The sequence below is a fragment of the Cydia amplana genome, chromosome 2, assembly GCF_948474715.1.
Source record: "Cydia amplana chromosome 2, ilCydAmpl1.1, whole genome shotgun sequence".
NCBI lineage: Eukaryota > Metazoa > Arthropoda > Insecta > Lepidoptera > Tortricidae > Cydia > Cydia amplana.
In genome coordinates, this window is record NC_086070.1 from 7,690,161 (window position 1) to 7,705,755 (window position 15,595).

At 37.6% G+C, this 15,595-nt stretch overlaps 1 protein-coding gene across 8 annotated transcripts in view; it reads left to right on the forward strand.

Annotated features, from left to right (window-relative positions):
• LOC134662019 (sex determination protein fruitless) overlaps nt 1–15,595 on the forward strand; it is an 84,635-nt gene that overhangs the window by 58,130 nt on the left and 10,910 nt on the right. For 4 of the 8 annotated variants that reach the window (XM_063518266.1, XM_063518268.1, XM_063518273.1 and 1 more), the window contains exons 4-8: nt 7,221–7,369; nt 12,587–12,724; nt 12,814–12,915; nt 13,323–13,532; nt 15,374–15,565. In XM_063518266.1, coding sequence (XP_063374336.1) covers nt 7,221–7,369; nt 12,587–12,724; nt 12,814–12,915; nt 13,323–13,532; nt 15,374–15,565 — 791 coding nt within the window. The other 4 variants (XM_063518270.1, XM_063518269.1, XM_063518272.1 and 1 more) reach the window with 4 other exon arrangements.

The following is a 15,595-nucleotide window of genomic DNA, read 5'->3' on the forward strand; positions in this document are numbered from 1 at the left end:
TTTCGTGGGGTTGCAGTTCTAACCTAACCTAGGCAAAAGTTTTTTTGTTGGACGCTACGGGCATCTACGGAGCATCTGCTCCGGCGCTACGGGCATTAGCAGCCTCTTCGCCGGGCTTTGCTACGGCGGGCGAGGGCTGATTCCCCTCCGCTCCTCCGGCTTTTTACTACACTCTAGGGGTAGGACAGACAAGACCACGTGGATAGTGGGGTACTCCGATTCGGATTATGGTTAGTTAGATTTAAAAAAGTGCGTTTAAGTCTTATTTTGAAAATCACGAATTTCATTATTCCGAGTTTACAAAAGATCGAATTTCTGAATACCGAATTACTTTATTTCCGATCGGTCAATGATTTTTCGGAATAGACAAATTCGGAAAAAAATATTTTCGGATTTTTTCTAAATCGGAACTTTAAGCTTTCGTCCATATGAAAATCGGATTTTAAGTATTCGGAAATAACACAGTCGTGGTTTTCTTCTTTCGTGGTTTTCAAAGTCGTAATTTCGATATTTCGGACATATAAAAAATCGGGATTATGAAAATCGAGGTTATGAAAGTCGGAAAAACATATTTCGGAATATTTGGGTGTTCCCCTTTTTTAAAAATTCATCCCCTAAAAGGTTTAAGAAGGGGTTGAAAGTTGGTAGAGAGATCAAATTTTATTTAAAGCTAGGAACTTCAAACTTCGTAAATAGGTAGTTAGGTAGTAGGTTTTACTAAATAGTGGACTTGAAAATATGCTCGAGGTTGAGAGGGATTATATCGAGAACAATTTTATTCAGTTAGAGGCTTGAAACTTCGTAGCCAGGTTGTGTATAATAATTAACAAATGATTAACAGTCCCTACTGCTATCTTTTGCTGCATAATGTTCTAAGCTAATGTAGAATATGTAACCAGCAATATACAAATCCACGCGTACGAAGTCGCGGGCAACAGCTAGTAAAGTTATATAATGAATGGAAATAGTCACATGACTTTTTGTAGCATCTGTCATCCCGTTACATTTTTAGGGTTCCGTATACCCAAAGGGTAAAAACGGGACCCGGGATTACTAAGACTCTACTGTCCGTCTGTCCGTCTGTCTGTCACCAGGCTGTAGGTATCTCATGAACCGTAGTAGAACAGTTGAAATTACACAGATGATGTCTGTTGCAGCTATAACCCACAAACCCTAGCCTTCTATGAGCTTACCGTGGGGCTTAGTCAATTTGTGTAAAAATGTCCATTATTTATTTTATTTATTTTTTATAACAACAAATACTAAAAAGTAGGTACGGAACCCTCGGTGGGCGAGTCTGACTCGCACTTGTCCTGTTTTTACTTTTCGTTTGGCTTTTTGTACGATTGTCACATTTGATTACGTCATACACTAAAGTGTCATTCAATAGAACTTGCTAACAATGTAAACAAAAGTTACTAGTAAATTGACATTTAGTGTCAATTTTAGTATGGCGGTTTGTTTACATAGTTAGCAAGTTCTATTGAATGACATTTTAGGTACATTACACTCACAACAATAACACATGCTAAGCGAATGATTATTTTAACCATAGTTTGAGGGGATTCGAGCTACCTGTGGTGCGTTCTCACCTCAACATAACAATGAAGGAGCGTGTAGTTGGCCTGTGCGAATGCTACCTTACTTCAGTGAAATGGTAAGCATAAATATATATTAAGTATTTTACGTTGGTAACATGTTGACACCGTTCTTAGTAATATACCTAATGTTTTTTACAATAAATTAAAGATCGTACCTACCACCAATCAGTTACTACGCGCGGTATAATCGGGATAGCAAGCCACGTACCTACCTAATATTAATGTATTATACTCAACTGTACGGACACGGTCACGTAACTACTTTTTTAGAAAATTTGATTCGTTCTGCAATAAAAGTTCGCCATTCTCTGTAACAAATAGGCACCTAGTAATGGCTAGGAGACGTCTCCGAACTCTAAAATCAGTCAACGGCCTCTCTCAAATATCGATCTTAATTACTCACTCAGCCAGACGCAACTAGAATTGTTTGTTATCATAATGTCCTATTAGGTTTCATTAGGTGTAACGTAAAAAATGGGCCGCATCAAGTGGCAGTCGCGTCTCGCGTCCATTTGGAATTCGAATGCCAAATTTAATCAAAGCTCTTAGTACAGTAGCAACGTGGCACCCTCACACACGGTCAGGATGAGCTAATAAAATGGTCCAGTCCACTGCAGAGGCCTGAAAATACCCCTTTTAGATTCAGACATCTGCTGCATACTGATGGTCAATTTTATAAACCTGCCTAAGTAATTCATCATCATCATCATCAGGCTATACTGCTGCACTGCTGCCACTGCTGGACATAGCCGTCCCCTAAAGAGCACCAAAGCGCCTTGTCTTCAGCTTGCCGCATCCAGCATCTGCCTGCAGTATTTCGCAGATCGTCATCCCACCTGGTCGGAGGGCGTCCTACACTACGTTTGCCGAGTCGCGGTCTCCACTCAAGAACACGTTTACCCCAGCGGTTGTCGGTTCTTCGTGAGATATGGCCAGCCCACTGCAACTTCTGTTTGCTAATTCTTTGTAACCTAAGTAATTAGGTACCTAAAAATAATAGTGGCCGATAAAACGTACCGTTAATGCCCCTCTAGCTACAATGCTATGTATGTACTATTTCTATCTTTGTGGAAGAAATAATGAGGAAGAAAAGGCAGCACAATTTAAGGAGATTGTTTTTCGTCTTATTAGGCACTGACGTACCTGTCACGTGCCCGCAGCTGAAGAATGCAAGGCGGTATTTCATGGACAATTTACATACAGATGGATTAACGTCCCGAGGGTCGTGCATCCGTTGAATTTCTATTGTTAGATTGGAAAATGTAGCGCCACCGCGCTCGACTTTCCTTCCTTGATAATGATTAGTTTGCAACAGCGTCACCACGTATTCGCACCTCTTAGTTCAGTCATTATAGATTTTGACCTGTGAATAATCAGTTCTTGGATTTTTTTTTTTCGTAGGTCCCTCGGGGGGGTCACTGTGTATATTCGAAAAACGGTTTTTCTTGAATAACTCGGCCATTTTTAATTTTACAGTAAAACCGTGAAGACCAAACTTGTAGAGAATCAAATTTCCTACAATTTTTGTCCTCACGGTTTTACTGTAAAATTAAAAATGGCCGAGTCATTCAAGAAAAACCGTTTTTCGAATATACACAGGAGCCTGATTCAATCTACTTTTTGAATTTACACTCCCAGTGACCCCCCCGAGGGATCTACGAAAAAAAAACCAAGAACTGATTATTCACGGGTAGGGTCGGTTTTTTGGATATAATGACTGGACTATCTGACGGAACTCGACATGAGATTTTACGAACCGTACTATTTTAACGCTTTTGTCCGCAATAAGACGCAATCAAATTTATATGCGAGTAGGTATGGTACCTGCTTACGATTTATATTGCGCACATGCTCCTTATCTTTGTTATTTATTTCCAAAACTGTAGGTAAGTCTGCCACGGCGGTGCCGCTTATGGCGAGTGCTATAAAGTAACGAATGTGAAATGCTGTAACTATGTAACACGATATTTATATCAGCAATGATTCGAATCAAATATGTTTTTTCTTAGCAGGCATGCATAATATATATTGTAAGTACCTATAATGGGGTGTCTTAACAACTCTCTTAGCACTTTTGTGTTTAACATGTGCAATTTCTGTTTGTAGATAAAAGTATTATGAATGGATGAAGTGCAGGATTTTCCTGCGTCTAGACATATATAGCAACGTGAAAGGCTTTTTTAAATACGTACCTATTATAATAAAAGCTAAATTGAAATTAACGGCAGTACGGCACTGACTTTATAGGTATTTACAGTATAACTTAGCCGAAACGAAAAGTTTCACTAGGTACCAATAAAAAAGCATGTAGGTATCAGTGCATAAAGACAATATCCTTTAATTAAGGTATTAATTATACGGGGCGTTGGTTAAGGAATTTACTAAATAAATCGAACTTGAATTGCCGTTTAAGAGCGAACCGATTTCCTAAATGGCGCCGAGTCCGGTCGGGTCGGCAGTCCAGCACAGGGAGATTGACTCATTTGCACTGCATTACATTACCACCCGACACGGACAGCCACTCTCATCTCGCGGTAATGAACAGATTGTTGCCCATAGGAGGACTTTACCGTTATACAGTAGGTATACAGTATAGGTACGTATACCTACCTCTGTACCGTTAGAGCACCCGTCTAATAGGTACCAAACTAACACCTAAAGATATACCATACCTACTTATATTATTAGTTGCGAACATAATTACCTATAGCTTATCCGTATCATAATGGTATTAGGTAGGTAACAAACAAAATCTCCTAGAACAACGTTTGAAAAAGATAGATAGAAATAATAATGTGAGTACCTGATCAAACTCAGATTAATTTACGTATTTTTACTAAAACTCGCATTATAATGAAGTAATTTCTAATTTTCGTCATAAAAATCTTACATGAGATTTGAGGGGTCTCGAACTGGGGGTCGAAAAATCGTTACATATGAAACATAAAATATTAACGTCCCCCTTATTAGGTATACCTAGTCAGTCAAACCATTTCCGTCAGTAGAAAAAAAGCAGCAAATTAAAAAAAATGTATGCGCGAGGGGCGATAGAAATTTTAATTTCCCGCCTTTTTCTACTGATAAAGTTGTATGACAGACTATAGGTAGGTACCAATTATGTACCTACCTATTAGACGGATATGAATAAATTACTGAATTACTTACTTTACTTACCTTTAGTGATTAAAATGTATTCAGTTAATTCAAAGAGTCTTTCCCGCCGAAATTTCTCCTCTCGCCATTCTTATTGGTTTATATATAGTCTGTCAAGCCGGATATGTCAGTAGCAATGTAAAGCAAACTAAAGTATGGTATCCCTAGGAAACGAACAAAAAGCAGCAATGTACATCGAACAACGATGAAAAGTAAACAAAACAGTTCCACAGATAACATATAAATGACACACGATTTTTGAATAATTCAAACTAATTCAAACGTAGTGTTGCTAACCCGCGATTTTTCAAATTTGCCGCCTTTTTCTACTGACAAGATTTGGTTGACCCAGAGGTTTATACCGTCCTAAAACCAGTAACAAACAAGTACCTACCAACAATTAATAACTATTGTAGGTAGGGAGGTACTTAACGACCTTTAGGTATGATCTCATACGGCAACTAGCTAGAGTTCAATGACCAATGAATAACTGAACCTACGCCGAAGGGGCAAATCGAATAATGCTTAGGTACCGCTACTCAGTGTTGGCCGAAACGTTAATGCAATTGAAAATATTCGCCATTAACCATTATAAATTGAACCGTAAACTGTAATCGTCCGTTACGGTTTAAGGTTCAATTTATAATGGTAAATGGCCAACATTTTCAATTGCATTAACGTTTCGGCCAACATTGCCGCTACTACAGCATCAAAATAAGTTCTATGAAACTACATAATATGTTACCCAATAAATGTTAGGTTTTTTAACTTTTAAAAGTTAAAATCCACTTATGCAGGTATTTTATTAAACAATACAGTACAGGTAACAAAATACCTACTTGTTTATTATTTCTGATTACTTTATAACGTATTTATATTTCCTCGCCTTTTAAAAGAACTAAAAGCGCAGCTTTAGCTTCACCACTAAAAGCGTACCTAATTTTAGAAAAAATATTTCAAGACACATAACGCCATCTGTGTCCATATTAGCAATATACGAAGAATGGTTGCCCGTTATATCTACGTCTAAAAGTTTGTACAGATGGCGCTACATGTACGCGCAATGCACGGATGTGCAAATTTGCGATGAACTGAGAGAATGTCAAGGCCAATGCTAATAAAGTGATAACCATGGAATCACAGTGATACACAATCAAAATTTTTGTTATATTCGCTAGGAAATTAATTTGAAGCATTAAGTTTATCTTAAGTTTCTTTTAAAAACGTAAATTTCGTACTTCTTTCCTAATGTTGTTGATAGCGTTATAACCTCAATTCTGTATCTATGGGCGTGGGAATTTCCAAAATATGACCTTATAAATCCATAAAAATGTATTTTCTCGACTTGAAATTGTTAATTGGTGAATCCTGAGTGATAAAATTATAACAATTTCGGAATAAGTGCAAAATAGACGTATATAACCATGAAATTATTGCCTGGCAATTTAAATTTAGCGCTAAACTTGTAAGGCATGAAGTTCGCATTGCGAAATACGAATACTGGCCGATTGATGTGAAAGATATTCCGAAGGCCGTGAACATTGCGGAAATCGAGATGTGTGTGTGGTCAAAAAGACAGTGCAAGGTAGGGGTCGGGTGGCGTTTGTGATGGCAAAAATTTTGCAAATGGTGAGTTAGGAATTATTGACTTATTGTGCGTCCCGGAATCGATTTCGGTTTGTGATTGTGAATTAGTCTGGTGTTAGAAAAAAAAAAAAGTGCTGATTGATAGTTTTTACCCAGATTCTAAGATAGGGATCGGCAAATGGCGCTACGATTTGCCAAAGTTGACACAACTACGCGTTTAGAAATCCCGTACGTCCTCAGGTCACCTAGTTTTATAGGCGCGGGATGGTCTGTGAAAAGAAACAAATAGTGGTGCATCCTCGAATTCTTGAAATCACGCGTTTGGTGGTGTTAGCAACTGGGACATCCAGCTTGGCGATTATAACGGTGTCAGCATGTTGCGATTTTTTTGGCCAGCGGTACTACTTTTTAAACTCGTTTATAGAAGCGGCTAGAGGCTTCCGCGTCCCGTAGGGTCGCTGGCCCCGCCGTCTGCCTTCTGGAGTTAAATTACATAATGTATGGTTCTTGTTTGGAGCGTGCAACAAGTAGACATGTGTCGGCGGCTAACTGTCAATGTGGTGTACAGTAAGCCCGCGGCCCCCATTAATTCGAGCCGCTGATGTCACTTATCTCTGCGCTCTCCTATCTAGGCCCTATGGCCGCCAATTTTTTACACACTTAGTATCTTAATGTAAATTTGATAACCGGCGCACGTCTCTAATTACCGGCTGTTTAAATAATGTAACGCAAATTTAGGGTTGTTGTGAGTGAAAAACTGTCTATATAAAATTTTATGTTCATTATAATTTTTGCAATGAACTGGTTTAGTATTTTATATTGAAAGCTTGTGTCTGAACCATGTAGAATGAGTGGAATGATGTTAACTGTTATTTGCAGCACGGTCACTGACACTAGCAGCAATGGACCAGCAATTCTGCTTGCGCTGGAACAACCACCCAACCAACCTGACTGACGTGCTCGCCAGCCTGCTGCAGAGGGAAGCCCTCTGTGATGTCACACTTGCCTGCGATGGAGAAACAGTTAAGGTAACCAATATATATCTAACTCCTGATTATTTAGTAATCTTTATCAGTAGGTATATTATAACAGGTCAACTAACTACAATAAGCAAACATTATATAGAGTAAAAAAAAATTGAAATTTGCCACTTATTTCTGGTTTATTTACAAAACAAACTGAACTCATCAATTGACACCAATTGAGTTGCTACTTGAAATCAAATAGATTGTTTGGTTTTACGGCTTAGTATTTTAGGTCAAAATACTCCAATGTACATAACAAAGCAGCTAATAGCATTGTATGTATAAAAAAACTATTAATCAACTGGTCTTTATTGTATTGTAGCCCAATCAGGTTGCAAAGACTATAATTTTTTTTACACCTTCCTTATAATGGTTGATAGTTTAATTTACAATTGGTCATTTTATAATCTTAATAAAGCCCAATCTTCAGTTATAAAAAATATATAAGTATTGTATTATATTTCAGATTACACATCAAAATTTGATGATATATTATCATTTAATGATAATATTGACATGTTAGTGTTGTGACAATTGTTTACCATTGCATCTGCCGAGTGTAAACAGTAGTATGGTTGTGTAATGCTTTGTTATAATTAAATACACATACATTACAATTTGGCTGTGAAAATTGTGCAATGTGCAAGCACTTTTTTCGATGTAACAATAGATATTTAGCATAAATATTAATGTTATGTATAAAAATAGAATACTAACTATGCCTCCAAACTAGGACAAATCTGGGGAAACCTGTACGGATGGCAGCCCTAACAATGCAGTACCTATAAAATAATTGTAGGCCAAATATTAATTTAGTATTTTTTAAATCTTTTTTTACTTGAAATTGTTTCAATTTGTAGATCCAAACCCTTTAACTAAGCCTTGACTGTCACTTTGTCTTTTCGTCTATCTGTCAGCTTAACTGCTGAATGTCACAAACCATATTCACAGGTTAAGTTCTAACAGAGTTTGCCATTTTATTGTAGCTATAACTACAAAAAAAAAATTCAATCAATAAAAATTAAATTTATTTAAAGGGCTCAAAAAGACCGCAGCTATTATTAGAATTTTTATGTCCATATATACCTATTTATTTATTTTTTCCACACATACAATTATCATCAGGTTGAACCCAATGCGATAGTAGCAAAATATTACATACAAACAAACAAGTACCTAGGTATAGCTAACAAATAATTTTTTTACCTACATATACATACTATCTATTCAATATAACAAAGAGTTAATAATGCTACTTTAGTGAATTTACTCATCGTAGATTAGAATAGGTCTATATGCGTGGCTATGAGGTCTGAGGTGGCTATAGGAAGAGAGATCTTAAATAATATTTGGAGACCTTAAATAATTACAACTACAGGAATTATAGCATTTAAGGACTTATTGGTCAGAAGGCTGTATCAGGCACAGGTAGGTACCTACTATAGGTAGACATTTGACTTTTCGCAGCGTATATTAGGTATGGTTGCTTCAACAATGAATAAAAATAAGTTTTTGCAAAAATTTCATTTTTGGTACACGCTTTTAACGCTGACTGTACTTTTCTTACGACAGACAACTAATACTCATCGAGACAATTCTAAAAACCCCTAACACAATTAGGTTGCGTTGTTTCATCACAGAGTTCCTATGGCCACCTCCTGTCTCCATCATCAGATCAGCTCAATGGTACCATAATATTGCATTGTCACCCGACTTACATGTGTATGCAAAATTTCAGCTCAATCGGAAACCGGGAAGTGGATCAAATTTAACTTGCAAGATTCCATTACAAGTTGTTACATACAGGTTGACCTAATAATGGCCACCTCCTGTCTCCATCATCAGATCAGCTCGATGGTACCATAATATTGCATTGTCACCCGACTTACATGTGTATGCAAAATTTCAACTCAACCGGAAACCGGGAAGTGGATCAAATTTAACTTGCAAGATTCCATTACAAGTTAGTTACATACAGGTCGACCTAATAAAAGCGTGTTAAAAATATTAAAGGGCCTTATAAATAAATGTATTTTAAGGTTTTGTTTTGTCTATAAAAACTTTAAAAAACTTCAAACTCGGTCTGACAATAAGATGAATAATAAATTGAATAACAAAAAAATTATAAAAATGGATCTGGACTGCATGGAGAAAATTAAAAAATTGTACAGTAGTGATTGTACCCAAAGAGCCCTTGCAGTTTTCAACTTGACTGAATATGATATTCGTACCCAAGGTCCCCTACAAAAACATTGTAATTACAATTTTAATGAATATACTTAAAAACTGTTAATAAAAATATGTTTAATGCAAATACATAAAAAGTTAGAAAAATCTCACATGCCCTAACTTCGCCTTTATTGTCCAGCTTCGTCTGCTCAAATAATATTGATTATAAAAATTAGCCTATCATAATTTATTTAATCCTAAATGTGTGATTCAATATCTAGAAGTTAGTACATATTTGGCATGTATTTTGACTAATTATTAGGCGAAGGAGTTAAGGCGAAGTTATGTACCTACCTACTTACGTACTGAAGGTGAATTTGGATTATATTTTTGTAAACCCTTTTTTTTTCAATTAATTGTAAAAATAATTACAATATTCTGTTTCTCGTTTGTTCACTAAGGCGAATTCTCGCTAGACCGTTTTTTTATTCGTTGTTATGCAGTCAGTTTTCTTATTATCACACCTAGTTTGAGGTTTGTATTGTATGCGTACCGTTATAGCCCGACACCTAGCGGCCTTAATAAAGGAACCAAATAAACCATATCGTTGGTATCCAAAATGTTTCAGAATACAATAGTGCCGAAAACCCCGAACGTCCTTCACGAAAAACCCAATGTTAGTTTGAAATTTCCCGCCAGCGATAGTCACATGATTTACGGCAGCCAATAGCAATTATGCAGAGCGTTAGTACCTATAGGCCTAAGGTAAACTAATGCATTGCTCGGTTGCGTGAATTAACATAATGTTTCCGTACCTACCTAAACCTAGAGTACGATCTGCGGTACGGAACCTAAAAAGCTAGTGAATCAAATTTAATTTTTTGATTCCAGGGTAAAAAATTAGGAGTTTCCAAAGATAGGTTCGATTTTTTTTGTCATAACCCATTCTTATAAATACTTAAGTTAAGAATTTAAAATTCGAAAAATTTCATCTAAAGAGCATAAGGATCGCATAGTCGTTAAAACTGGACCGGTCACTAACTCTCAGTTTCAAAAGACAAGAAATTCGTAGATTGTCACTTTTTGCAGTTCCATTTTTTGTTTTCTTAATACCATCTAACTACAGTACCTATTTTGCCGATATAAAATCCAGCCTCTTATCAGTAAGTCAGGTATGTTAACTATTTCTTGTTATATGTATTCTGTTCCGTCAGCAATCGTAAGTCAGGTTGATAGACAATGATGTAACACATAGTTATTACTCGTACTTATTAATAATAATCTCTACTTATGACCAAACCCCATTATCAATGTTGCAATTCATTGAATATCTGGGTTGGAAAAAGTATTTGCCGTAGGGAACCATAACTTCACCGTTGGTGTCCAACTTCGCCTGAATAAAATATATTTACCAAAATATTTATATCCATTGAATTCACAATAAAAAAAGATGTGTAAAAATAGTTTAAGAGTGAAAAAATAAAAATTCTAAAATTACCTTTCTTCGCCACCTGGACACCTTAGGTATTAACTTCGCCTTATCATTTTTAGGGTTCCGTAGCCAAATGGCAAAAAACGGAACCCTTATGGATTCGTCATGTCTGTCTGTCTGTCCGTCCGTCTGTCCGTCTGTCTGTCCGTCCGTATGTCACAGCCACTTTTTTCCGAAACTATAAGAACTATACTGTTGAAACTTGGTAAGTAGATGTATTCTGTGAACCGCATTAAGATTTTCACACAAAAATAGAAAAAAAATTATAAATATTGGGGGTTCCCCATACTTAGAACTGAAACTCAAAAAAATTTTTTTTCATCAAACACATACGTGTGGGGTATCTATGGATAGGTCTTCAAAAATGATATTGAGGTTTCTAATATAATTTTTTTCTAAACTGAATAGTTTGCGCGAGAGACACTTCCAAAGTGGTAAAATGTGTGTCCCCCCCCCCCCTGTAACTTCTAAAATAAGAGAATGATAAAACTAAAAAAAATATATGATGTACATCACCAGGCAAACTTCCACAGAAAATTGGTTTGAACGAGATCTAGTAAGTAGTTTTTTTTTAATACGTCATAAATCCCCTAAATACGGAACCCTTCATGGGCGAGTCCGACTCGCACTTGGCCGCTTTTTTTTATTATTATGAAATGACTTAATGTAAATCAAGGCGATGATATGTATGAGTATCTACTAAAGGCGAATTTAGGGTACGTATTCTTGCCAACCCTTATTTTCAGCGAACTGCAACATTCATAACGGGGTTTCCTTATTACCGTTAAAAAAGCCTGTTTGGTGCATTTGAAATCCGATATAACCAATAGTTTTAGGGTCGGGTAGGGTCGGGTTTAGTGACGTAAGCATGACGAGGAATGACAAGTTTTTCTTATTTATTTTACATACACTATATGCAGACAAAATACGTTAATTTGAATGCATATTATCTACAATAATATGCAGGCTTGCTTACAAGGCCGCATTCAAATTTAAAGGTATCGCGTTAAATCACTATTGTAACTTACAACCTTTATAACCAGTATCAAAAATGTAAATTAACATATCTTCTGTACCTTAGTCGTTTGTTTTTTATAGTTTTCGCAAAGTTTTTTAGAAGATAGATTCAACTAATAACAGTTTAGCTGCCATTAAAATGCATTATTTTTAGGTCAGAAGCGAATAGATAACAGTCTGCAGAAGACATCCATTTTAACTTTCTAATTTAGTCTTCATAAAAGTTACCAAACAAGTTTCTAGGGTTTAAACCAGTGAAACTAGGTATCCTAAATAACTCGACAATTCGATTTTAAAGCATTATTTTATTCGCAAATACTGTTCTTTACGACTAGAAACCTAGCTGACTGAAGACAAACTACTACCTAATTAAAATAAGAATAGCTATGCCTAAATGGTAATATTCGCTTTTCAATACAGGATTGCGAAGACCTTCACATAGCCTGGCTTGCCTTTTGTGTGTGTTACCTTCTAGTGCACACATGGTATGCCTAAAACTCGGCAACGTGCGAGGTGGATGAAATTGTTTTGTATTGTTTTAGGCACATCAGACGATACTCTCTGCCTGCTCGCCGTATTTTGAGACTATATTCCTACAGAACACACATCCACATCCGATAATATTTCTCAAAGATGTGCGGTACTCAGAGATGAAGTCATTACTGGACTTCATGTATAAGGTAATTATAGTTTTATTGATGCGTGTGTGTATTATGTTAACTTGAAATGCCGATTTGTTCAATAACTGTAATAATACTTTGTGTTTCAGGGAGAAGTAAACGTAGGGCAAAATATGCTACCGATGTTCCTAAAAACAGCTGAAAGCTTACAAGTCAGAGGTCTGACAGAAAACAATACATTAAATCCTAAGGTAAATATAGTGCTCACCTGTTACATACATATTTGATTAACTTATGACACCTTTATTCAGAGTTGTTGACATACCTATAGTAAAACTTGACAACATCTCAAGTCAACCATAGGTACCTAACTATTGTATATACTAATACCCTATGGAGTCATGTGCTTCGAAATAAAGATTTTATTATATTATTATTATTAAAAGTAAAGAGGCCAAGGTTTTTCAAATCTTTGATCGTCAAACATGCATCGACAATCGCCATCGACTATGTCAGTCGAAACGAAGGAGCGACAATTCTTATTTTGTAGGTATCAAGTCATGCCATATTTGTTAGACAAGAGGTATAGCTGAAAATTAAATCTATGATATCGAAAGTGGTAGTGTATCGCGTAGGTAACGAGGTTATTTGTTTGCAGAGCGAAGGGCGGTCGACGCCACTAGTGAGCGCAGAGAACCTGTCGTCGCGCGGCGAGTTCGCGACGCCGCCCGCGGCGCACGCGCCCGCGCCCGTCACGCCGCTGCCGCCCGCGCCGCCGCTCGTCGCGCACGCGCCGCCCGAGAAACGACGCCGGAAGAACTCCAACATAAACAGAGACGAAGTCGACCTATCCTATAGGCATTATGAGGTAATACTGCCTTTGTTTTGTGAAATAGGTACTTGAGCGGGTGGTGTTTTCTCAGCGGTGGGGCATTAAAGCCTCTTATTTTGTTATCACATTTTAGTGCCACTGCTGGTCACATGCTAAAGGCATCTCCGTCATTCTGTCCTGTCAGTTGTCTTTTTGTAGAATGCGCCCAAGTCGTCCCGATCTCCTTTTCTATCTTAGCCCTGGTGGCCGTCTATGGTATTTCCGTGTCCCACTCACTATACAGGTGGATTTTCTTTTTGGGTCAGTGAGGGCAGCTACCAGATCCCGTGCTGCTACGAGAAAACGGTCTTAGAAGACCTTCCTTTGATTTGAAAGTAATGAAGATTGGCTTTTACAGATTTTGGAAAAAACATACAGGGTGCGAGAAAAAGGTAATTTTTGACAAACTTTTTTTTTATGCCAATCGATCTCATTCCTATTGAGGATCAAAAGCTTGTATGGAACCGAAAAAAAAATTCCGGCTAGAAAAGCCACAAATCGAGGAAAACTATTCCCATACAATTTGTATGAAAATGAGAACCTTTATTTTTCACATGCTATTTTTGTACGCCTATCGATTCCATTCCTATCTAGTATCAATAGTTTCCTAGGGGTCAACTTACGGTAATGTACTAAAAAGCCACAAATTAATACCATACTTACTATGAAGAAAACGTCTAATTTTATTCACAATTTTCTATCTGCCCAATCAGTCCTGTTACATTTAAGGACCATAATACTGTATGGAGACATTGCTGTAGGACTGATGGGTGAGATAGAAAATTGTGAAAAAAAATTCAGGTTTTCTCCATAGTAAATGTATGGAAAAAGTTTTTAATAATTTGTGGCTTTTTAGCACATTACCGTAAGTTGGCCCCTAGGAAACTATTGATACTGGATAGGAATGGAATCGATTGGCATACAAAAATCGCATGAAAAATTTTAGTTTTCATTTTCATACAAATTGTAGGTATGGGAAAAGTTTTCCTCGATTTGTGGCTTTTCTACCCGGAATTTTTTTTTCGGTTCCGTACAAGCTTTTGATCCTCAATAGGAATGGGATCGATTGGCATAAAAAAAAAGTTTGTCAAAAATGGCCCTTTTCTCGCACCCTGTATGTTTTTTCCAAAATCTGTAAAAGCCAATCTTCATTCATTCAGATCTGGTAGCTGCCCTCACTGACCCAAAAAGAAAATCCTCCCTGTATAGCCATTTTGGCCCACCTTTCCGAGCCCAGTTCAGTCGTACTTAAGCTATTAAGCGGTCTTCATACCCACATCTACAATAATAAATAGTTTATAACACGTTTAGAGGTTATTTGAATACTGGATTCGCTTTATATACTCGAACTTGGTTTAGTCAATGGTTCAAATTATTACTTTAAAAAAACCGGCCAAGTGCGAGTCGGACTTGCGTACGGAGGGTTCCGCACCATCAACAAAAAACTGGCCAAGTGCGAGTCGGACTTGCGCACCATCAACAAAAAATAGAGCAAAACAAGCAAAAAAACGGTCACCCATCCAAGTACTGATCCCGCCCGACGTTGCTTAACTTCGGTCAAAAATCACGTTTGTTGTATGGGAGCCCCACTTAAATCTTTATTTTATTCTGTTTTTAGTATTTGTTGTTATAGCGGCAACAGAAATACATCATCTGTGAAAATTTCAACTGTCTACCACGGTTCGTGAGATACAGCCTGGTGACAGACGGACGGACGGACGGACGGACAGCGAAGTCTTAGTAATAGGGCCCCGTTTTTTACCCTTTGGGTATGGAACCCTAAAAATGGCCCCAGGCCTCGACAGTGTGCAAATGAAAAGAGCCTTCGTATTACACAGAGCCACCTGAAGGGATCAAAAGGCGGGTCGACGGGGTCGGGGTCGGAGCCGTCGACGCCGCCGCCGGCGCACACGCCCGCGCGCGCGCTGCGCTCGCCCGCGCCGGCGCCGCTCGTCAAGCAGGAGCCCGACTCGCCCTACCCGCACCCGCGCGACATGCCGCCGCCACACTACGACCAGACGCATCTACCGGTAACTACTCACTACACTACACGACTGATC